Source organism: Aythya ferina (genome assembly GCF_964211825.1).
Source record: "Aythya ferina genome assembly, chromosome: 9".
In the NCBI taxonomy this organism is placed as follows: domain Eukaryota; kingdom Metazoa; phylum Chordata; class Aves; order Anseriformes; family Anatidae; genus Aythya; species Aythya ferina.
In genome coordinates this window covers 21,217,462-21,242,478 of record NC_140305.1, presented here as the reverse complement: position 1 = coordinate 21,242,478, position 25,017 = coordinate 21,217,462, and the positions used below count along the sequence as shown (strand labels likewise).

The following is a 25,017-nucleotide window of genomic DNA, read 5'->3' as shown; positions in this document are numbered from 1 at the left end:
ATGCTCAATACAGCTTTGTCGGGCTCTTTGGAAAATCTGTCAATTAAGGGCAAATCGCCTTGTCCTAGGAAATGGAAATCCTGCCCCTGTCCATCCCCACACCACTGGGAGAGCTGATAATGAGACTTAGCCATAAAACTCCACCATTGTGGAAATGCCTTCTAATGCTGTCAGAGAGGAAGGGACTTAATGCTTCCAGCTTGACAGAAGCGTGGCACAGAAACAGAGAGAGACATCAGGCTGCACTCTGCAAACCACTCATACACCACAGAGCCACGGATGGGGTTCGCATAGTCATATTAAAGAGGCAAGCCTGTAGCACTTTCAGCTGCAAAGCTGTGTTGAGAGAGAGAGAGGGGGGAAAAAGGAGAAGAAAGAAAAAGAAAAAAAGAAAAAGAAAAAGAAAAATTTTTTAAAGAAAAATAAAAAGAAAAGGAAAAAAAAGAAAAAAGAAAAAGAGGAAAAAGAAAAAGAAAAATTTTTTAAAGAAAATAAAAAAGAAAAGGAAAAAAAAGAAAAAAGAAAAAGAGGAAAAGGAAAAAAATTTAAAGAAAATAAAAAAGAAAAGGAAAAAAAAAGAAAAAGAGGAAAAAAAGAAAAAGAAAAAGAAAAAGAAGGAGAGAAGAGAAGGAAAAAGAAAAGAAAAGAAAAGAAAAGAAAAGAAAAGAAAAGAAAAGAAAAGAAAAGAAAAGAAAAGAAAAGAAAAGAAAAGAGAAAAGAAAATAAGAGGGTCTGTCAGTTGGAAATATAAACAACAGTAGACCAGAGAATTTGACTGGGATGGTCAACATTTATTAAAAGTTGATTTGGGAAGAGAAAGTGTCAACACTGCAGAGATGAATGCTGGTAGCACAGTGGCATTATAGTTACCAAGAGGGTGGTGAGACTATGGCTTCTGCAAACCTCTTTTGGCTTTTGAACCTCTTTTTAGCTATTGAGCTAAAAAAATCCTCCATGCAAGGCAACACATCAACTAGAACATTACCCCTAGAAAATATATAATAGCGGCCGATCTTGAATTTGACCTCCCGGATGTATTAGATGGGCTAAAATTATTTTCCCCTTATACAGCTTCTGAGTTGTTCTAATTCGAGGATAAACACATACAGATGGAAGAAAATCATGTTGACATGTCAGCACGGAGCTTCTTCCAAATGCACACAAAAATAAAGAAATAAAAAATCTTACTTAAAGCTTCACAGAGAGCTCTTTCCCAGTGTAGCAGCTCCCTGCTGTGCAAAGGGCCACACTCCGTGAATAAGTTGATCGGCAAAACATGTCAGCAAGGCAAGCAAATCAGTAATGACCTTGTCTTGAAGAATTAAAGCTTGACTGCAGCCCTGCTGGCCTAGGGCTGTCCTCAGCTCCACCAAACTGCCCTGCGGTAAGGCTGGCGGGCTTCAAAATACACCCACATTGCCAGTGCGCCAGCAGCACGTGCAGATTGCAGAGCAGGGACTGTTTGTTGGTGCCCTGATCCTTCCGAGCACCCTCCCAGCTGGGCCCGGCTGCCCACCCGGCTCCTGCTGTGCTGCTCAGCGCGCTGCTGAGCCGGGCTCTGGGCAGAAATGCTTCCCTTCGGCGTGGTGCCAAATTGCCGTGGCACCGGGTATCCCCTGGCAATGTGAGCGCAGCAACAGAGGGACCAGCTCTCGTCTGCACTGGTGGCAGCATCCCCATGTGCCCACAGTCACCACCCAGCCCGACACAGCCAATCTAAGAGTCAGACAGGATAACCTGACCCCCCGTCAGCTCCCCTCCCCATACACAGTGCCCTGAGCAGGCCATCCATCCCTGCTACCTCCCTTATGCAAACATCGTTGCTGCCTGCCTTCTTGGAGACCTGGTTCAGGGCCGTACATGGGCAGAGAACAGACCTGCAGCCTTATTTTCTACCCATTAAAACCCCCAAAGCAGCACTGCAAAGGAAGGGTATCCACGGAATAAGATGCAGTTATATAATTGTAACTAATTAGAACAGAAACGTCTTGGACTCGAGCATTAGTAAAATTAATACAGAGAACGATACAGAGAGAAGAGAAAAGGGGAAGGGAAGGGAAGGGAAGGGAAGGGAAGGGAAGGGAAGGGAAGGGAAGGGAAGGGAAGGGAAGGGAAGGGAAGGGAAGGGAAGGGAAGGGAAGGGAAGGGAAGGGAAGGGAAGGGAAGGGAAGGGAAGGGAAGGGAAGGGAAGGGAAGGGAAGGGAAGGGAACTCCATTTGTTTGGGAGGTAACTAACCCCAGGGCTGGCTGTGCACCATGCCCTTGGTGGTGTGTATGGCAGGGTCTGGTAATCCTGATGAAGTCACCTACGGTGCTGAAAATGCTGTGTTCATAATGAGGAAGAAAATATTCTGCTCCGACCTACACAAATGCCCTTTGCAAACCAGTAGCTTAAATATAATTGTGCTGGAATTACTCCGCTGATTTTCCCTTCTAAGATGACCAGCTTTGTGAACAGCGAGCAAGTACAAAACCAAATAAATCTATAGCTGGCAATTACTCCAAACACCTGCACCAACCAGGCTCATTAAAAGTAATTGAAAGGCATGTAAATGATGCTCTGCCATTAACCTGGCTCAATTATTCAGAGTCGGTATGTCAAGCTTTTAACCAGCCCCAAAGACAGCATTGCCGGATGCTTTTTCTGAGAGAGAAATGGGAAAGGGGAAAAAAGCAAGCTGCCATGTGGCTCCTTGTTGTGCCAGACCGAAAGGAGCAGAGAGAAATGATCCAGAAGGCGTTTTAAAAGGGCTGCTCCTCTCGTCTTGGCAAAGGTCTGGTTTTGTACGCAGGGGCTTCAGAGATGCAGCTCAGCCACCCTCTGCTCTGAAACCCATTCAGAGACCAAAGGCAATGAGAGACCAAAGGCAATGGGTCACTCCGGGCTGGGGACACCTCTGCCCCTCTTGTGCCTAAGGGCAGTTGGGAACCAAGTGCCTTTAGGCCTCTGAATGTCCCGGGCAGGGGCTAGAAGACATTCTCTTCCCCAGGAGCCAACTTGGCAGCTTTATACATGGCCTGCAACAGCAAGGTGTCGCCAAGAGGGTTAAAGGTGTGCGTGTGTGTGTGTGCACATTAAAATTACCTTTACTGGGAGCGGTGTCAGCCCGACTGGCTGCAGCTGCTCCTTCCCAGCTCTGCTGCTGTACGCAGCACTTTCTGCCTGGGCTCCAGGCAGCTTTCATTTACCCTGGTAAATGGCACGACCTTAATTTCTGTCAGAGCAGCTCCGCCAGCCTCCCCGAAGTAGGTCCAGACTTGATCTGAAACAAGGGGAGGATCTGATCCTAACTTTTCAAAACCAAATGAGTTTCCTGCACCCTGGGAATTTTCAAACATGACACATCCATCAGCTTTCCTTTCTGACTAATGCTCGGCAAAATGGAGCTGTCAAAACTTTTTTAATTCAGACCCAATTGTTTGCTGGTTGTTCCGAGCCACGTCTTAAATGTCAGTGGGAAAAGTTTCCACGCAGCCGTTGTGGGCACTCACACACATCGCTACTCAGTGACCTACACCGAGGGGCAGCCCTGGGGAGCCTGAAATCCTCCGGGCACGGTGTGAGGGTACCGCGGGGCCCAGCGGCTCCTGCTGCTGCAGCAAGTCCTGCTCTGCCCCCTGCAAGTCCCTCTGGTCCTGAAGTCTTTAGAGGTGAAATCATCAGCTCTCCTTCTCAATAAAAGTTCTTTTTTGGCACTAAAAATACCTCTGAGGCAAGGACAGGGTGGCATATTTTCCCTGCCTGCCCATCAAGCTCTTAAAAAATTAAGTTATTAATCATCTAAACATTCACCTCTGCGGCACGAAGGCTCTCTGGCCAAAAAGTCCCATAGGCAGCTGTTTCAAATATCTCTCTTCTCCTGCGGAGGATTTCTGAATTAAAAACACAAAAATGAAGCATGGACAAACGCACCTTGTGACAACTGCTGCCCAGCACTGTGCTTTTAAAGTGGTCAGCTGAGTTTCTAGTTCATATTTCACTAATTTGCTTTCTTGGTCCAAAAAAGGAAAACAATAATAATAATAATAACAAAAAAAAAGCAAACACACAAAACCACAAGCACACCAACCCCACGTTCATCATGCAGTTTATCTGAGGTCTACAAAAACAGCAAAGCTTTGCTTGCAAGAACGAAGAGAAGTTTGCAGCAAAAATTGTTTTGTAGCTGATGTATCAATGGAAAAAGTTAGTAACGGGGAGTGTTCCCTCCTTCCCTGTCTCTCAGTTGCTATTAGTGCTGGTCTTTTGGGTGTAGCTTTCCTCTTGGGCTTCTGTGTTTGTTTTACGTATTGCTTTCCTCTTCCTTTTGGTCAGGAGCCTTTTTATGATCAGGCAAGATAATACTGAGCAGCGGCACCGAATCTGCAGGACAAAATGAGCCTTTGCTTGAAATATCCAAGAGACAAATGGAGGTAAGTAGGAACGAGCAGCTCAGTCTGTTTGGGTTGGGGGGTTGCTGTCAGCTCGTTTTTTGGAGGTTGCTAACGACTGGTGCATTGGACTGGGTTTGTTTTGTTTCTTTTTCCCCTGCAATTTGACTGCAATGTGAAGAATGTAAAGTCTGGCTTGAAAATATACTGAAGTAGTGATCTCATTCGGGCCTTTGTATGGATTACGGAGAGTTGGTTAGGATAGAAATCCTTTAAGCAGGGTTTACTAGGCCTTCACGGCAGACCTTAAGTACATTTTCCCTCTTCCTTTCTTCCCCATCTTGCAAAGCATCTCTGTATTTCTGATTCACAGTGCACACTATAGCTAATCAGAGAGTTTATCCTGCTCCTATTATCTTCTTGTATTTCATATATATTACAGAAGTTGTATTTGCTCAGCTGTACTGAATCCTATTATGAAAGCAGGGTGCAGAGGGCAGTTTCTGGATGCACAATGAATCTCTGTAACTAATAAAATATAGCATTTGCTCTGCTGGAAATATCAATGTGAAGCCATAATGCTAGCAGAGAGCTGACAGGGTAAGTGATCCCACTTCATAATCCTATAATGTTGATACAGTTTGGTGGTACCAGCATAAAAGAGATACTTAGAGCTAAGCTGGACTTTGAGATAAATTGAAAATGGTGTCTTTAAGGAAAACCATTCAGTACAGGATTTGATGACATGCAGATCTTTCACCCAGAGGGTGCCATACCGGGCAGCTGGGTGGATGAAAATAGTCTGGGTTATTGTGTTGTACAAATGTGGCGAAGGTTTACCAGGAGAAAGGGGTTTGCGTCCAAGCAAGACTACTCATGTGTGTCAAGATCAGGCATTAAAAAATAAATATTGATACCCTTCTTTCTGTTTTCTACATTATCTTTCAAGTATCTTGAAACTTACTGAGATGTAGGGGGTTTCCACACTGTTCAACAAATACTTCTGAAAAATCATTCCTTATCTGCAGACCGCTTCCAAAGTCAAACCCCGAGTCACATTAGTTCTGCATGCACACTTACAGTGTATTTTTGGTCTCCGACTGCATTATCATGATTTTTAGAGGTAGGTTTCCAGACTCAGCTGCCGAAAAAAGAAATCAATGTTATTTACTGTGCTCTCAGATGTGCACAAAGGTAGTTCATGTGTGAAAGAGTTCCCAAAATATTTTGTAGCATCTACACACTTCCTAGATTAGTTTATTCTCTTCATATAGACCAGACACAACACTCCTCCATGTTGTGATGTACAAGAAAGCAGAACTGCATTTTGTTGAGTGAAGGATGTGTAACTTATGAGAGGGCTTTAGTTCTGCAAAGGTCTTAGGACAAGGAGCAGCCTGGAACTGGGACATCTGAATCATCTTTGGGTCAGTCATACCACCTCTGGCTGTTCTTGTTCACTTCCTGCCCGATCTCCTCTTCCATGTAGACCCAAAAGTCCTTAAGGCAGGAACTTTGCCTTACTGGGTGTTCATACAGTGCTTCTGGGTCTTGCTGTTAGTTAGATAGCAGCATTGCACGGACGATAAATCAAAAGTGCTGGCTTTATTCTTCCCTTTTCCACAGCAAAAAGTTCACTCAAGCAGGTGGAAGTTTTTACACGGCAGTAGCAGACCTCAAGTTATGACAGTCAGTTCATCGGTTTCATGGAAACGCTGAGTTAAACTGCATTTATGTTGGCAAACCCATGCCCGGAGGGCTGAGTCACTCTGCCCGAAGCAGCAGCTATGGCTCCTTTGAACATTTGATTTTTCAGAATACAACCTTCCTCCTCCACCAAGGCCTCCAGTATGCTTCTTGCTACAGATGTTTGCTTTTTTACAGTGCACTGAGACAGAGACAGAGTCAGTCACACTCCCCAGCTACAAGCCTGGTATCCAGGGAAGAGAGAGAAAGCACAGTGTGAGGAGCAAACACAGAAGGAAGACAGCTGAGTTATATTTATAATCTTGAACCACTGATGCAGACAGAAACAGGGATGTACAATCATTACTAACCTATACAGTTATTTTCATAGCCTGATTTTAAACTCACTTACATGAGGGATTATTTCCACTGCCTTTCCAGTTTTTCTTTTTTACACAACTTGAAGCACCGCTTCCAGCCTGTGTAGAATCTGAAGGAGCAGATTCTGACCTCCTAGAAATAACCTGCTGGTTATGCATGCGGTCAGCAAGGCAACGTGAGGTACTGAGGGTGAGGCAGGACCAGCCACCCACTCTCTTCTGAGCTCTCAGCTGGAGCACAGACCTTGGCTTTCTGCTGTGAGCAGTTCACAGTTACAAGTTCCTCTGCTCCTCACATTTTATTCTAGCTGGATTTCTAAAAGAGAAAGGCAGGATCTTGCTAATTGTAGAATCCAAAGTTTAAGAAAAATAATACACAAAGTACACAAAACAATAACAACCTGTTATATAAAAATATGCTGAGAGTCAGTGGGGAATAAAGAAAAAGGAGTACTAGTGCAGCCAACTAGAAGAAAAACAAACAAACAACAAAAAAAAACGCATAACACAGGGAAATTAAAAATAAAATAGAACTACTTTGAAACATGTAAATTGGAATACACCATTAGAGAAGAGGTGACCGGTCTCCCCAGAAATCATCAGAATGGCATACTGAAGTCAGCAGGCAAATTTGAACATAGGATATATATATATTATAAAAAACAAACAAACAAACAAAAAACTATTCTATAAATGCCTGAAATGTTAGAAAGTAAAATACTTTCAAAAGCAAAGCATTGGGATTGGGCAAAAACAGAATTTGAATATCTTCTATTCAGTTGAATTATCTACTAATCGATGCCAAATATTTGACAGCCATTTAAAATCATTTCTCAAGCTCATTAAAAAAAAAGTTGCTTTCCCATCCCCTCAATTAAAGAAAAATCATCACATCTTTTTATGCTGAGAGCTAACTGATGTATGTCATGTCATATATCACTGCCTCTGCATCTGACAGGAATCAAAGCAGAGATTTTGAAAGGCAAGTGTCTTTGAACTGCAAATTATGCTTAACAAAGAAAGTGTTTCAGTTGTTGTTTCTTAATGAAATTTCTGCTTTTACATAAAAGATGTGTCTGACACTTTATTTCCTGGATGGTATGAAGCTGTGCTGAAACCAGCAGTTATCTATTTATTTCTGATTATACTGTGGTGTTTAAAGAAGTGGAAAAAATGTCCAATTTATTGCATATCCAAAACTTCTGGTGATTTGTTGAGAACTACTGGCAACATTTATCTTCCAATAGATATTTTGTTCTTGATGCATGTGCAGACATTAAAAAGTATCTGAAAGTTTGGGGTCTTAGAGTTTTAGCTCAAGTTTTCTGTGCCCAAGAATTTCTGCTCATACTTTCATCTTTCTGATTCTTTTTCTGGGGCCTCGTTCTAAAATGGGTTTAAAATACCCAAGCAAAAGCTCTACTCAACCAAATCTACACAAAAAAAGAGCAAAAGTCATATGGAGAAAAAGAAAATGCAACCCCTCAGACCCTCCGATCTTGACTAGCATCCTTCTTTAAGTACAATGCTTCCTAAGCCAGGCCGGAAAGTGAAACTAAGACAAATTCTAGGAATCCTGGGTTAGGAAACAAGTAATATATATATTTGTTATTTTTATATTTATTTATTTATTTATACACACACACACTACTGGGCACAGGGAATTTTAATTAGCAAGAGAAGAGGTTTTTTGTATGTTGACCTAAGACTGCTTTGCTTGATATGCAAGAGTGAAGAGAGACTTCTTGCTTGGTTGCTGAGACCTTAATGTGTGCAGGTAGGAAAGCAGAGCATACAGGGTGTAACAGGTTGGAGGGAAACAGAGAACAACCAGCATCTGATTTGTTCTGGGATAAGTTCCAGCAGCTTTATTCACTCACTGAAGAAACCTAGGCTGAGGGGATCTGACTATACCTTGTAAATTAGGAAGCTTCAGGATAGGAAAGTACTGGAATATGAGGCCACAAAAAGCCAAGGTGTTGCAGAGAGCTGCTGGTACGTCAGGAATTGATGACAAAACCTGCAGTACCTGGTATGGGGAAGCAGGTTTTAGAAAGTTACTCTGTATCCCTGGAATTACAGAATTTCACAATATTAAGCACAGCAGATCCAGAATGGTTATTATTTAAAAAAATAATAATATTCTATGGTTTATGTTCCATAAACTGAAAAAGGGAATACCCATTTTGTGCGAGTTCCTCAGACTGTGTAGAACAGCACAGGTTCAAAAGGGTTGATTCTCATTTTCCTTGAAACTGCTTTGAAAAAGCTTTTTACATTCAGCCTGAGTGTAAATGGCAGTATGGCCTATTAACTAGCTTACACTTGCTCTTTTCCATTACTGGTTTGTTCCCCATCTTTCTGTGAATTATGTGGATTTGGAAAAAAGGCTTAAAAGATTTTATGGCTAGTACAATTCAGAAACTGCATAGGTGGTAATGTCCAAGAGTCGCTTACTCTTCATCTCTAGCTGATAAGGCATTCAGAGGTGCTGCCATGCAGCAGAGCCTGGGATTAGTTCTGAATTGTCTCATTTTCCAGGGTCATTTTCCAGTGCAGCGACACGGCTTTTCCCAGCTACAGCCTGGCACCAACGCTGGTAAGGGGCAGTGGCACAGCAGGCAGCCAGAGCACAGGGAGGTCTCTCCAAGGCCCTGCAGCTTGCAGACTCCCCTGTTGTCACAGTTCCTGACCCACCAGGTCTGGAGAAGGGACAGAAGAGGACGACACACCAAACGCAGGATGTGCTTCATCACTGTACAGCCCAAACGGCCTCGGTGTGTTAATTAAAGGAAGCAGCCATGAGTGCTGCCTGTGGAGGCTGGAAGCAAACCTTCCCATCCCCTTCACAGTACAGCCCCTCTTGGAGAACTGTGGGCTAATCATGTTTGTTACAATTAAAGGCAACCACATAAGTACGTTAGTCCAAAAAAATCCCATCTTGCCAAAAATTTACCCATGCAGATTACTACCAACAATCCCACAGGCAGAAACTAGCACGTGTTTCCCATTTTCCAGTGCTAAGATCCGCGTGTCTCCACAGGATCAGCGTGTTTCCTTGGAGCATTAGCAAACCACACAGATATTTCAGCAGTGGATGTTTTCTACATCAGATCAACCTCACAGAGAGAACCCATTATGTGTTTATGGGTAACTCCGGAACCTCCCCTTACTGATGATTGTTGATTAGCGTAGGTAAGCTGGCTGCACCCTAGGGCAACAGATGGACCAGGTGACTTTAAGGGGCTCCCAGGCTCCATTTTCTGTGATTTCTGTAATTTGATGCTTCTGTTTCACTGACCAGACAGCTGGCCCTCCATTAGTAGACAAGTAACAGCAGCGATGCAGGGTGGTTTAGATGAAGCCAGTTTGGAGTGTTTGCTTTTGCTTTATGAGCAGTCATCCTGCTCTGGAGGGGAGCTAACAGGCTACACGCACAGCTGCTCTTTGTGTTTTCAGACATCTGAAAAGCTGAAATCCTTCCCAGCAAAAGAAAGGTTGTGCATGCAAACACTAGCCATTTTACAGCTTGTTGGAAGACACACAGTTGTGCACAACAGCCTGCGATACCATCTCAGAAACATGTATTCCTCCACTGTATAGATACTCTTATTCTACCTTTTACCTTCTAAGTGTGTGAACAGACTGCATCTGGATGGTAGGAGGCAGAAGTTCTGAAAAACAGAACAAACTTTAGCAGTTGTGGACCTTACTCGCCAGATTGAGCCCCCAAAACCTTGATGTCTTATGAAAGGCCAGTATTGGCATAATAAAATATAAGCCAGATTAATTAAATTAATCCTGAATGTCTGACAGTATCCTGGCCCTGCCCGTTTTTCATCTACTTGGGTTACCAGTTTCAGGTACGTGGGCCATTCGGAAACGATGCAGCACTTGGCTGTGTGTTACTGGGAGAACTGGGAGAAGGCAGGGCCTTGCTGTGCTGGAGAGGTAACAGCATCGAGTCTGCAGGATTGGGACGGGAATTGCAATACTTGCAAACACTTAAATATGATCTGTCCAGCCTCGCAAACCGCTCTTCCAAAGGGAACGCCTGCCTGCCGCTGTCGGTTCTGAGAGGCACCAGCTTTGAACTGGGTAGCTCAGGAATGCATCTACGTCTTCCCATCATAGCACAGCTTGGGTTTCTACCCATTTTACCAGACTGAGCTTCATGCAGCTGCCATAGTCAGCCTCAAACCCACATATGTTCGTCAACTAAACACTTAAATATCCAAAAAGTTTAATATTTTCCAGTGCATTAACTGAATACCCAAACTTTTTTGGGGTCAGATTTGCCACAGATCTGGTCCTGCAAATACAGGTTGTGCTGCATCTGCTCCAGGTGCTCTGAAATTACCTTGTTCCTGTCCTCTTAAACATCCCAATTTCATACTCCTTTTCGCAGATTTTCTATTCTCTTTAGCAGATATACAACTGGTTTCAGTTTCCCCGAATCCCGTGTATTACACATGCATTCAATACTTTCAAGAGTTTTGCTAAGAGACTGAAAGACCTGGGTTTAGAGCTGTCTGTCTATCACAAAGCAAATAATCTGGAAAACATGCCTGTATTTGAGCAAGGAGAGCCAAGTCCTCACATACCAGGAGGGCTTTCATCTTCCTGCAGAAGTCTTTCTCCAAATTTGTAATCACAAATGTACACACAGGGAAACTTAAGATTTATCCAAGTCATAAAATGCCTGGATTTTAATTCTTTCACTGCTAGGAAATATGTACAACTGCTTCCATTATTTCAGAGGTTTGTTGTTGCTGTTGGCTTTTTTTTTTCCCTTTTCTAATCACTTTCTGGTCTCTTTTTAAAATACATTTCTTGAAAGGCTCCTATTTTTGTACCATAGGCATTGTAATAAATTGAAACCGATGAATGCAATTCTGTTCAGATTCACGTGTTGACTCACAAGTCCCTCTCGAGTACTCGTACTGGAGAGTGATAGGCAAAGCATGTCCATGTAAGGGGATTGGCAATAGCTTTGGAAATAGCTGTTCTCCTTCCCAGTCTGCACTCATGAGCCATACTTCCAACTCTTTTTTTTTTTTTTTTTTTAAATAAAAGCAAATAAAAGCTTTGCTACAGAGACAATATCTGATGCCTAAAGACAATCTCTGTATCAGTGTTATTCCATGAGATGTTAAGGGAGGCTTAGATATTTGTTATACCCTTGGTGGCCTGAGCCTTACATCGTTAAGATTCATGGCAGTACGAGAAGATCCTTTTTTCTCTTTCATCTTTTTCAGTCAACACCAGCTGAACAAAGCCAAACAAGCGGTTTGCACAGTTGTCATCCATCATATACCTACTCCTTTATTATACCCATGCAGCATGTTAAAAATCAATGCTAATATCTTGTCAGTTATTATTAAACTGTTTTTCAATGCTCTAAATCTCCAGAATGCCTGAGCTGATGAGGTGATCAGAGCCAAACCGTTCCCAGCGCTGCTGGCTCAGAAGCACGCTGCCTTCCCGGGTCCTGGCATGCCTGCCCTAGCCCCCGGCTGCCACCGTGCCCCCACCCTGCCCTCAGCTCTGCCCACTTTGAAGAGTTCTCTTTGCTGCCTGCAGCACATGTCCGACTCGCCTTTTGCCTCCTTTTACCCAAAGTGGATGCTTTCATGTAACTGCGCGAGCTGTACTGCCCCAGGGAACCAGCTAGGGACTGCTTTTTGCTGCTCTCGCTGCGTACAGGAGCTTTGCAGTCCTATCGCCAAGCCAGTTAGGGAAGTGCCTGGTTTCTTCCCCGTTGTGTTAGTGAGGTGTACCTTGTTGTGCGCTTTGTTAAGTCAAAGGTGTGACAGGGATCTTAGGAGGCCCCAGGCACAAGCACTGATCCAGCTCCTCATGTAACGGTGAAGCAGTGCTCGGGCAGGGCAGGTTTTCAGATGTCGACGGCCTCTCATATTTCCAGGCCCTAGCCAGGAAAATGTGTTGAAAAACCATTTGAAACAATTTATAATCTAATTTTGTGGACTTGAACAGTTCAAGTAAACATTTGAGCATGTTTGTTAAGGGAAACAAACTGCCATTCTGAGCAGCTGGAGGTTTACCCATCCCCAGAGCAAAGTCCATCAAGCCTAGAGATGCAGCAAACCACCAGACAGCTGCATGTGTGTCATTTTGATGGTCACACAGGAATGCCCTCTGGGCAGGAGAGGATTTATGAACACTCTCTGAAACCCCCAATGTCTCATTTCTGAGCTTCCCATGGCAGTATATTTCTTCCTCCATTTTCACTTCGCTCTTAAAGCTTCACTCTCCATTTAAACCCTCTAAGGAAACTCCCTGCAAGATAGATGTACATTACCCCTTCAGGAGAAAGCCAACCTCTTTCAAAAAAAATAAAATAAAATAAAACTGAAGTCTATTTAATAATGTCCTCATGTCTCTCTTTCTCTCATCTTCTCTAAATATTAGTTCAGAAAACAGCTTTCACTTATAGCAATTTCACTGCCATAATCCAGAGAGTATGGATTATTTTTGCAGTGACAGTCTAATGCTAATTTGCAGCAGTAGAAGGCAATTTGCTATCCTAACGAATTACTTTTGTCCTTGGATGAAACCGACAGCAAAGACGGTGCCCCTGGTTAATTGGAACCACTAGATAGATATCCATAATGTTCTATATGGGAAGCCCAGTGCTGGAGATGTTATTAACATTCAATTTAACTCCTACAGAATTAGAACTAAAGCACTATACTCATTTCTAAGCAGAAACCTCCTTGGAAATAGCTTGACGCACTGTTTTGAAAGATGTCAAAAGATCACGTCTTTGTAATGACCAGGGAGACGTGGACCCAGCACAACTGGCTGTACAGCCGATTCTTCTCAGAGCTGTATACAGCACACATCAAGCTTATAAAAAAATAGATAAAATTTAAAAGTTATAATAATAGAAAACTTTTTCATTCACTCTGATTGTGGGATATCGATGTATCGTGGGGCCTAAGTTCAAGTCCGGCCATGTAACGTAAAAAGCCAGTGTGTGAAGCACAAGATTTGGTGACACTTCCCATAACTACACTACCACTTAGGCACCCTCAGCGTCCAGACCCTTCAAAGCCCACTTGTTCATGTCAATGCCTGCAACACTGCTGCCTGTCCGGGTACTTGCTCATGAAGTTAGGAGTGCTTAGAGCTGTGTAGGTAATCCCTGCCTGCCAGAAGGAAGGTAAAACATGGAAAAAAATCTCTTCAAACCATGGTATGATAAGAGTGCCACCCACTGAGCCAGTAAGACAGCTAATTGGCGGGGGCACAGGGAGCAGGACCAGGGCATGGAGACAGGACTGCAGGACAGCTGCACCATGCACAGCTCCGCCAGGGCTTGGAGTGCAGCTCTGCTCGTCACACTCTGCCCAGGGCCAAACAAAACTCTTCCCTGCCCGCGAACTGCAGAGCCTGGCCAGCAGCAAGCAGCACTGCGTGCAGGTCCAAGCCAACACGTGGAAGCACACCTGCCAACATATTTGCATGAACTGTACCCACAGCTGAGTTCAGTACAACTACTATTTGCTGAGGACAGAAAGTGATTAGCATCTAGCAACTGGCTCTTGGTAGAGTCACCTTCAGACTAGTCAAGCACAGTCCTACTTAATCTGCCTGTGTTTCCAGAGCGCTGCTCACCATGTATCTTTGCATCGCTGCCATCCATCACACCACCAGTTCTCATCTAAATACTGCCAGCAGCACTGTGAGTAGCTCAGCTCTGACACTCCCTCCTTCTCCCTCTGCATCTTATTATTTAAGTTGCTGCTGGCAAAGAACAGGAAAGTGGCTGTGTCCACAGTGACATTAGCAGAACTGGCAGCTTAATCAATGCTGAGCCATCCCCCCTCACCTCCACTTCTCCACTGCTCCTCTTTGAGGCAGAAGAGCCCTGTAAAATCACCACGGCACCCAGTCAGTCAGAAATACCACTTATTTTCCAGAAAGCCTTCTGTACCCTCTCTGCCTCCAACTGTACATGCTATGACCCCTTCGCCACCCAAGGTCCCTAATTGGAGCCACAGCCAGGACTCCCGGAGCACAAACTGCTCCCTTGGTCAGCAGGAGCACCTCTGGCAGCAGGCAGGCAGACTGGAGAGCCCTTCTGCTCCCTGCAGGTTCGTCATGGGGCAAATAGGATTACAAGAGCACTAACGGCAAAGCAGGCCACCAGAAAGGCTGGGTGCAACCAAAGGAACTTGTCGAAAGGTTTTCCAAAACCTTGGAAGCTGGGAAGCTTGTGAACAGTCCCCAGTCTCTCCCATTCCAACAAACTGTGGCTTTTCAGTATAAAAGGAGCAGGCAGACCTCTGGTAGCGATACAGCTCTGCTCTCTCATTGCCACAAGTCCATCGCTGAGTGAGAGCACAGTCTCTGGAGGGGAGCAGAGCTTCAGATGCTTCCTAACGTGCACTGCAGGGGATTCACCAGGACACGATCCTCCTGGATTCCAGGACCCTTGCTAAGTCAGGCAGCCCTGGCAGGCAGGTATGTGTGGGTACAGGGCAGCTGCTGCCCCTACAGCCATCATTCTTCCAGTGCATCAATGTGCTTCTCTGACACTACCTTCTTTGCAAATAAACTCAAAAAGCATTTAGGTACCACGCTGTGTAGGTTTCCCTAATGCGTTATTACATTTCAGGGGGAGCAGTTCCATCTGGTCGATATTCCCACTGTTGTAGCTGCAGGGAGCAGGTTGTTTAGCATCTCTAGATCACAGTGATATGAGCCTAATCAACTCTGTCTCAATTTTCAGGTCTCATTGAAAAGCATACCTTGTCTCCCTTGTCAGTACTGCTTAATTTTCCTCTTCCGCCAAGCTATTATTTAATTCACTGGCAGTAGCTGGCACTGACAGGCAACAAACACAGTTCATAGGACTGATCTAGGCCACGCTCTGGAGCTGAAGGACTCTGATCCTAATGGTCACACAAGTTTGGACAAAGTGTTGTGTCCCAGTTTCTCTATCTTTGACATAAGAACAATGTTTCTACTCCCAAGGGAGGCTGGAATGAGTATACTCTAGAAACACTCAATGCTAAACATTGCTACCAGCCTAATTATCATGTTTATAGTGTAATGGCTTGCAGAAGTAAGAGAGTAGAGGACAGCCTTATAGGTATGGGGTGGAACGGAGTATGGGAGATCCAACCTCAGTTCCTGGCTCGTACACAGGTAACAGGAGAGACCCTAGCCAAGGTCTGGGCTTCAAGCCTCCCCCTCTAGTATAGGAAATAGAACTTTTCCCTTTTGGGAAATTCTTATTTGTGTTTGCAAAGCTACTTGTTACTGTCATTTTTTAAATGAATAGCTGCTTGTGCAGTTCTAGTATGGATTCGGTTTATAAATAAAGGACAAGAAGGAATAACTGCAATTATGAGAAGCTTTGCAATACTCAATCAACATCTGTTTTCTTGTTATTTAATGAATTCTTGCACACCAAAATTAATTCAACAAGGGAAAAAGCTTTCACAGCCAATGCTGACTTCAGTGACTTCAATAGTTATTCACAACATTGAGCGAGACAGCAATTACTTTTGCCCCTTTCACTGCAAATAAGGAGAGCGCCATCAGACCCAATAGCTACTACAAAAATCAAACAAGATTACTTACAGTCTGGAAAACAAACCACATGCTTTGTGGATTTTTCTGTTAGCGTAGTTTCTAGACAAGCATCCCTACCAAAGTTCAAAGCATTAAAGCAGTGCCACGCTTGATATAGCAGCATCTCCACACAGGTTTAGTAGGAACACACTGAAGTCCAATGAGTACAATTAGCGTCAAGTGCTGTGTGCAGGCAGCATCCATCCCACTGCCCCCCCTGCCCACCAGCTGCTCTCCGTGGCCACCCTGATGTGCCTATGAAATCCTGCTTCACATGCTGTGTCTTGCTTTTTTCTGTGTTTCCTGAGAAAATGCTCAAGCAGCTCGTCTCCATGAAGCATCTGGTGAGTGGAGCTCTGTGGGGCCGTTGGTTTGCAGCGGTTTTCCCCGTGGCACACACACACAAACACACACACATTTCTGGTCTTACGGTCAGTGGCTGACCAACTGGTGCAAATCGAATTCTGTGGAGTTACACTGACACACAGCAGCTGGCTAGCTGGCCTTATCGATTTTCACAGGCCTTGATCCCATGCACACTCATATCAATTTATTGGCATTTTTAAGATCTGGCCTCTCTGCAGACCAGTGCCTAGACCTGCCAAGACCGTGTTTTTATTCCAATTATACAACTTAGTCCACTGAGAACATCTTCCCTCAACCCTCATCTTCTTCCATCTAGGACAGATTTTGATCTATATTACAGGGAATTTTTTAAACAGATTAAGAATATCTGCAGTAACAAAGATGCTCAGCAGGATGCGAGCTGTACGCTGGTACTTTAGGTGCAGTGGTAAGGAGAGCTTTGTTACAACAAAATGTGCCTTTGGGGAACTGGATGGGCAAGAAGACTGTGGTTTGAGCTAGGTCTATTCTCCCAGAAGTGGACAACCAGTGACAAAGCTCAGGGTCCTGTGGGAAAAGAGCTAATCACGGAGGGGGAATCAAGGCCTCATTCTACAAGTTTATCCCACTGAAAGTTAGGAACAGAGATAAACCCTTCCCTGCATTATGCTGCCCTCTGGAGCAAGACAGAGGGCTCCCGATGGTGCTGTTCAAGCAGGAGAGTAATCAATAGTCTCAAGTCTGCCTCTACATTACTTTTGTTTCCAGAACATTTTCTTTGCACAGAGTCTTATTCATGAGTATTAATGATAAAATTGCTTGCTGGTGTGCTTAAACTACAAAGCTAATTGTGGCAGCCTGCTTGGCTCCACACACCACTTCCTGCTGGAGTATCAGGCTTTGATTAAAGAAAGAGAAATTTGTAGATTTACATGATGTTGCTGCTCATCACATGAGAGCAAGGTGACTTGGATACGCTCCTTCAATAACCACACTCAAACATTCAAGCATGACCCAGCAGCATTCAGCCTTCCCCAGGGCCCTCTGTGGCCAAAAGATCTTTGTCAAGATGGCAAGGGGCTGCCAAAAGTACCGAGGGAGATTGGCTGATGATTCAGTATGGCCCCAGGAGTAAGAAATGTTCTCTGCTTAGTTGGGGTGGTGACCAGCACATTACAAACCTGGAAATGAAAATGCAATCACCTTTACAAGCACCGACATCTAAAGGCACTACCTTTCAGCTCTCTAGGACCGGTGAGAACAGTGATGAACTAGCTTGCTAGCTTGATGGAGGCAGGGTACCGGGAAAAGACTAAGTTTCGAAAATACCTGCATTGCGTAAAAGCTTTTGTATAGAATATAACCACAGCTTGCATAAGCTGAAGGTAATGGGAAATGAAGGAAAGTGAAAAAGGGTGAAATAAAGCACCTGGTTGTAAGGAATGGGAAAAGAGCAAGGTGACTCTGGCATTGCAGTGGTGAGGGACTTGTCTCACTTGTGAAAATTATTTCCATTCTTCTTTCTCTCTGGTTATGTCTCTATTGTCTGTTTGCCCATTTTATTCCAGGACTGTCTTCTAATAAGTATTTACATGTTCATCAAAGATCTTGTGCAAAGACAACATGACTATAAGCTACATGTACACTGCTTAAACACCAGTATAACAGCACTAGAAACACCTGCCACCAGCCACAGAGGGAGAACCCTGGGTGAAAAGGATGTCACAGAGCCAAGGCCCTGTCTTAAGGGGTGTTTTTGTCCTTAGCGTTCTGTCTATGCAAGGATCAGGCCTACCTTAAAATATGATCAATAGGAAGGGTTGGAAAAACAGAATTGCACACAAAATGTTGCTCTTCTCCAGTTTGTATCAGTCTACAGATGTATTGCCCATCTGTCCCAGGCAGAGCCCTGCCATCAGCTCAGCTCTCACCATAGCCCTCTCTGCCAGCCACTGCAGGAGCTGTGCAACTCAGGAACGGCTCAGCCCACAGGGTTAGAGGATGAACCCACTGTTGGCCTGAGCAGTGATAGGCACAGGCAAGGTGAGGTCTTCATGTACTCATCATCTTTCCTAATAAACAGACTGAGTTTCATCCTTATTCTCTTATCCATCTCCTTTTCCCCAGCAGACACGTAGCATGGCTCTAGTTGCATACAGCCCTCTCATCTCCTTGTCTAAATGTTTGACACCTCTTTCCTTGTCCAGAAAGTAATTGCATCCTTAAATCTCAGCCATGTGCCCCATCCTCTTCTGAAGGGTTGGACTGACCTGACTCCCCTCCGATCTCCTCTTGTCCTCCTGATTTCCACCCCTTTGCTCAAAGCTTCCCTGCCTCAGTGAAAACAAGCATCTCTCCAAGGCAGACTGACCTTCACAGCTATATTAATAAGGGAATTAAGACTAATTGGAGGAAGTGGTATTGCCTCCATACATAGCATTATACTAAATTGATGCACCTATTTCTAGCTTACATATTTTCTCGTGAATGCTTAAATACCAAAGCCAGTTTAGAGCCATAATAATGGCAAAAAGGCTGTAGAGGACAAATCTGTTTCTTAGCTTATCTAACTGCTAGAGTTAGATAGAATTAATTTGACCACAAAAGTAGTTCTATGAGGGGAAAATATCAGTCATAAAAAACTGTTTAATCTTTCAGGAAAAAGTGACTGGGAAAACATCTAGAAAAGGTGTTTGGAAGCAGCCAGCTGAGCTGCAGTCAGCAAACAGGGTGCCTTCTTCTAATGACTATTAATGTCAGCATCGATGGCAGATTTCTTGACCAAAACAGAATCAGATGACATTCATACCCCCATACCGCACCCCCCCCCCCAAAAAAAAAAAAAAAAAATTTAACTGTATTATATCAGGATCTTCAGACACAAAAAGTTTTACTTGGAAAAAGCTCTACCATACAGTGAGAGGGATTACTTGGTGATACGGCATGGTCTCTCTCCCACATGGGGCAGAACTGTTCTGTTTCTTTCCACAGTAACTTGCCCCTGCCCATCCTGGCGCTGCCTTGGGTTAGAGAGGCAGAGGCAGGCGGGAGGACAGAGGGGGCTCGAGGAGGGAAGCAGATGAGGAAAGGGGTCTGGCAGGGCAGGAGGGGTGTGGGTACTGCGATAGCAGGATGAGGATGAGCACCTAACCACAAAATGGCCGACCTGCCCCATTCACTGGCCTCCTGGCGAAGGCAAGCAGCTCAGCCCTGGTAGGCCACACCGAGCTGGACCAGGACTGTGAGACTCGGGAAATTTGGGCTTTCTCTGCCTTCATCCCCAAATCCTTTGTGCCACTGGGAAAACTGCACTCTGTCCTCAAGCCCCATAGTTTTGCAGGCCCTTGCTGGGACCCCCTTTCTCCTGCCACCCTCCTGCAGCACCCAGCTGCGAGCCCCTCACCACGGCCTCTAGGTGCTGCTCTGCCACCGCCATGGGCAGGCGCAGCGAGGAGGGGGTGTACTGCCTTCCCCCACTGTGGGAGGAAATAACAGCGCTCCTCATCCCCAGAAAGGGCATTTTTAAAACATCTCCATCGCCCTTGTGTAAACGAACACAAAGGGCAAGGGTATCCAGCCGTAGCCGACTGTTTTCTGCAGGGATTGCAGCAGAGGGAATCAGCCCGAGCGGCGCAGTCTGCGTCACGTTTTGAGTCTGCGACAGCTGTAGCTTAGCTTTTCATGCTTCCAAAGAAAAGAGGTTAAACTGAGTTAATGGCATTGTCATGATAGGAGTTAACCCTGGTAGGTCAAGAGCAAAGATACAGGTGATTTGTCTGTCAGAGAAGGAAAGCAGTAATGCACAGGGGGCCGATTCTTGAAGGCAAGGCTTAAAGCTTCAGGCATTAACAGATTAACATTTCGCATAATTATACAATTAGACATTGATCGCTATCAAAAAGCATAGTATGAACACCATCAGTTTATCACCATGCCCTGACCAGTGATGGAAAATTTGAACATGTACCAGAAAGCCTATTAGTTGCCTCTCCATGAGGAACTTTGCTCAGACATTTGGCAAAGCTGTGTCTCATCTGATGCTTCGTTAATGAGCGACAAACATTCCCTTGTTTCCAGGGGGCAACCTGCTCAGCACAGCCACTGACTGCTCCCATTGCCTGCACATTACTGCTGTAAACCTACAGTTTTGATGGGTTCCCACACAAAAGTGCATTTTGCAGTACTTTCCCTCCAAACTATTTCAGAGACATGCTGTTAACCTGCCTTTTGGCAGCCACCTTCATTCCTCTGGGGTTTCACAGAGAAAACTCTTCCTGTTTGAGTGGATATAGAGCCTCCGGGCAAAACTATCAGCAAAGTACAGTTTCCCAAGTGTTAAGCAGGGAAAAGTATCTAGGTAATCCATCCTGATGCTGGAGGTATTAGTGCCAGCAGAGATATAAGGCCCCTACCATATCATGCTGTCCCTAGGTGGGTATTGCTGCAGTGACTCACCCAGCGGCCGCCACTGCCCAGGTCCTGGTGAATAGACAGGTTTTCAAAAGATGATTTTGTATGGAATCAAATTTGACTTCTTACCTGTTCATCCAAATCCATGCACTTCCCCCTGTGTGCACATGCATACACCACAGCTTTCTTGCATTGGGAATTGGAACATTATTTCTGATTTTTATGGTATTTGTTGATATTGCTGCAGGCATTTGGGTTTTGAGTGAAGAGAAGAGAAGGCAGTGTATGCTTTTCAATACTGGCATATGCATGCATCTGTGTGCATGTTCTGCATTTAACGCAGTGTCTCTGGCACCTGGTATTTTGGTGCTGGAAAAAGCGTGGGTACCACGCATGTCTTTAGCACTGTGAGCATCATCTCTTGCCCTGTTTTACAAGACCTCTTGTAATTAGGTTTTATGTTAGAGCTCAGAGGCCGTTTTCTGTGTCAGACAATGCCTCAGCAAATTTTGGCTAGATCGAGGATTAGTATCAACGGGAATCAAGCCAGAATTTATAGCAGAAGCACAGATTTTATTTTTCATTGAATTGAATCTTAACAAATATCAGTGGGTGTGATAATTGATTTGTTGGATGAAATATGTTTTAATCATGTCATTTGTTTCAAAACACTGTTTCTAGTATTTTTTGTATGTGTTGATTTATTAATACCACCTTGCAAACTGAGAAACTGGAGCTTTTCCCTTCCAGACTTTAACATGGATGAAGTGCTGTGTTTGGGATTACTAACTCAGACTCATTGTAATCTTCCCTAAAACACAGAGATAATTGTCTGTTTTTATTGCAGCAGATGCTCTTGCAAGGTCTCCTGTAACTCTGTGTTACTTGGGGCCAGCATACCATGAGCCACATCACACTGTCAGGGGTAAGGGCTGTTCTACAAGCCAAGCTGTCCTCCTCTAAGCATCAGGGGCTGAGAACCAACACTGCAGAGTCCAGCAAAGGAAAACCTGCTCATAGGCGAGCGCAAGCTCTCTGTAGCTGGAAAACACTTCCAGTTGTAAGTACAGGCATTGCTAAAAATGGATTCAGGTCAGCTTTTTCAGTGCTATCTCTCAGATAGGATATTCAACAAGTTGTCCTAGTCTCCAAGTGCGCTTTCTCTACCCAGTATGGACAGGCTGTTTCTTTATTCAAGAGTCACCTCATGTCAGATGCATCACAGCTGTCTTCCTGGCCCCTTTCCTCTCCTGGATTTACTTTCTATTTAGGTGATCCTTAAAAATTCTTCTCAACATAAAAATCAAACAGTTGCCACCACCACAGGGTGATGTTTATGTCCATCTTAGAGACAGCTGCACCTTCCTTCCCCCCTGCCCCTTCTTCCTTCCTTTCCACTCTCTCCAACTGGCTCCATAGCCTTGCACAACACACCAGTTCAGTTTAGGAGAACTAGGGAAGAAGGTCAAATAACAGTCATTGTTAATAAGACAAACTCCTCATTTTCTGGGGACAGAGATTACATTTAGCATTGGCAGGAACCTTTACCGTGGATGTGTAGGATGCTGCAATATGCACTACAGGTATTTTAGGCTTCTCAGAGGGGCCTTTCCCACATTAAGTATTCTCACCAGCCCAGTCTGCCAGCACTGGCCTAAACCAGACACTGTACCACCCCCAAGTCACAGACATTTTCTGTCAAATACCTGAGATTTGTACATACTTAATACTGGTGCATAATATTTATGCTTAGGCATGTTTTCTTATAAATTATTTCTTAGAAATAAAGCACTAACAAATGGGAATTACAATGAAACGAGACAGCAGTGATAATACCATTTGATGTATTTGGAGCAATGACTGGGTTAGATCAGATAATGAAGGTGTAAAATGGATAAACACTGGCATCTCTAATATTCGTAATAAATTCTAAGACATTGAAAAGACTTCATGATATCAACAAATAACAATTCATAACACTAATGACAACAACCTCATACAAAAAGTGATAGTCATTGAAGCAAAGTGTCCCAAAATGCAGAAACTATCACAGGACTGTATAAAACTGATCCATCCAACACGCAAAACAATCAGAACAGTTCTTGTCCTCAGCTTCTCAGCTCTGTATCTCACAAGGCACCTTTTGCTCTTTTGGTTTCATCTTCAGACACGCAACGGGGATGATCACTGCTAATGAGAACAGTGACTTTAATACCCAGTGCTTTAGCATTAGCAAATACTGTACTGATTCTTCTACCTGACAGAGGAAAAAATTGCTATAGCAAACTGTTTTATGCTGCCTATAAGTCCCCATGTTTATAATGAGGGGAAAAGAAGGAAAAACATACTCTGTACCAAAGCCACAGGAAAGGGTCTGGAGCACCATCTGTGGGGATGACGGTGCTGCTGGTAATGCCCTGGATCAATTTCCACCTTCTCTCACCCAGCGTACATGTGCCGTGACGGAGGCAGCAGAGGTGACTGTGGTATATGGCAGAAAACTGCAGCATGGGCCCTTTGGGGCAGCAGCCTTGCAGGTCATGGCTCAGGTAGCTATCTCATAGCTGCGCCCACCTCTACTGCTGTGCAACTTGGATCACACTTCAAGTGCAGCCCTGTCAAAGCGAGAGGGGTAGGCATCTCCTTTCCCAACTGATTCTTGCTTCTGAATTCACCATCAGGACAAAAATCAAACCCAGCAACAAACCTGCTGAGGCCAAACAGCCCGCAGCTTAGCAATATGTTGTAATAAGCCATGAGAGCTCTGCGGGGTCTGGATGTCACTGGGGATAAGGAGCAGCGGCGTGACACCAGATATCTGTCAGCATTAGCAGACTAATAATGTCTCACAGAAGGTAGGGCTGTGACTTCTCCTTCAGGATTTCCTCATCATCTCACAGCTAGGAAGCCAAAGCATAATAACCGTGTTTGTACAAGAGATTCCTTTAGCCATGAGATCACGTTCCAGCAACAGCTGCCCCTGCGAGAGGCACTTGCACCGCATCCCAACTTAATGCCATGAAACCAGACCCTGCCACAAGCTGGGTTTCATCAGATCCCCTCCCCTTCAAAGAGCAGACAAAATATACTCTGCTGTCACACTGAGCTTAGCCTTGCAGCAGATGTGGTATGTTTGCAAGTGATAGCCATTCCTGTCACTTGTTGTCATATATTGAAATTAATTTCTCCGACAAAAATCTGCTGTATTGGAAATGAAAATGAGCAGCAGCCACATCACCACAAGCACAAGAGTGTGGCCAGCAGGGCAGCCACAACATTTGTGATAAAAACAGCCTTCCCCACTCTTTCCTTTCCCCCCATGTAATAACTTAGTTATGGTGCCATCTTTCCAAGCCAACTAAACGCACGCATTTTTCTCTTCGCAGTTGGCTGCTGCAGAGTGGCTATGCTTGAGAAAATTATTTTTTATCATTTTAATCATCTAATCTTCATAAACCTTTTAACGCAAAAACAAAAACTACTTAATGCGCAGCAAGATAATTAATATTGAAAATAGACTCGGCAGGGGAACTGTAGTACCTGCTGCCTTGCATTAGGCTCTCAGAATAATGAATTAGCCAGGAACTTTAGGTAAGGCTGTGAAAACGACATAAACAACACCAACACAGACACTGCTTCCATTCACTTTCCATATATCACAGCCGGTACCTACAGAGGGTGGTGACAGCCCACCACTGACAGAACCTTCACCAATGTCCCTGCTAAAACCTTAGTGACTCTTTCCAAAAAAACCCTTTCATTTTCAAAAATATCACTTTATATCTAACAACAGAAATGTAGTGGTTTACCTGGTCTGGAAGAGAAGAGCTTGCCTTTTCCCCTTAACCCAGCCAGTCTTACACCTGCGTGAGGGGAAGGATTTGCAGCTGGACCCTGTTAGCTTGGAAGGGGTCAGACTTGGTTAGCTGGTTAGGAGAAAAGCTTTCCAGCTGGACCAGGAGCCCAACAAGAGGCTCTCAGCTGCCCTAAGGGACAGTGGACCTAGATAGTCCTTTCCCCCCAAAACAGCAAATTCCAGTTGGAATTCCAGTCAAAACAGTGTGGAGAGAGAGAGAGCAACTAATCCTTTCTGCTAAGTGCATCTCCTTTAAGCAATGTCACATAACTCATTAATACTGAGAACTGTGTACGGCCCCACAGTCTGAAAGGACCCCAAAATGCCAAAAGTAATGTGTGTGCTTAATGAGCACTTAGCAAC

At 44.4% G+C, this 25,017-nt stretch overlaps 1 protein-coding gene and 2 long non-coding RNA genes across 7 annotated transcripts in view; 1 reads left to right on the top strand and 2 right to left on the bottom strand.

Moving 5' to 3' along the window:
* Positions 1 to 4,071: 4,071 nt before the first annotated feature.
* LOC311441131 lies at positions 4,072 to 24,709 on the bottom strand. The gene is made up of 2 exons (XR_014695822.1): positions 24,608 to 24,709; positions 4,072 to 6,301 (listed from the first exon to the last, which is right to left on the bottom strand). It is a non-coding gene; the product is annotated as an uncharacterized lncRNA (long non-coding RNA).
* The window catches only part of KCNMB2 (potassium calcium-activated channel subfamily M regulatory beta subunit 2), a 130,647-nt gene continuing 109,706 nt past the window's right edge, over positions 4,077 to 25,017 (top strand). For all 4 annotated transcript variants that reach the window (XM_084528817.1, XM_084528815.1, XM_084528812.1 and 1 more), the window contains exon 1: positions 4,077 to 4,413. In XM_084528817.1, the coding sequence (XP_084384943.1) occupies positions 4,376 to 4,413 (38 nt within the window). In that variant the 5' untranslated portion in view covers positions 4,077 to 4,375. The remainder of the gene's footprint in view (positions 4,414 to 25,017) is intronic.
* On the bottom strand, positions 22,626 to 24,575 carry LOC311441130. Of its 2 annotated transcripts, none has more exons than XR_014695820.1 (2): positions 24,339 to 24,575; positions 22,626 to 22,988 (listed from the first exon to the last, which is right to left on the bottom strand). It is a non-coding gene; the product is annotated as an uncharacterized lncRNA (long non-coding RNA). The 2 variants fall into 2 exon arrangements; XR_014695821.1 differs by having other exon boundaries at positions 22,626 to 22,985.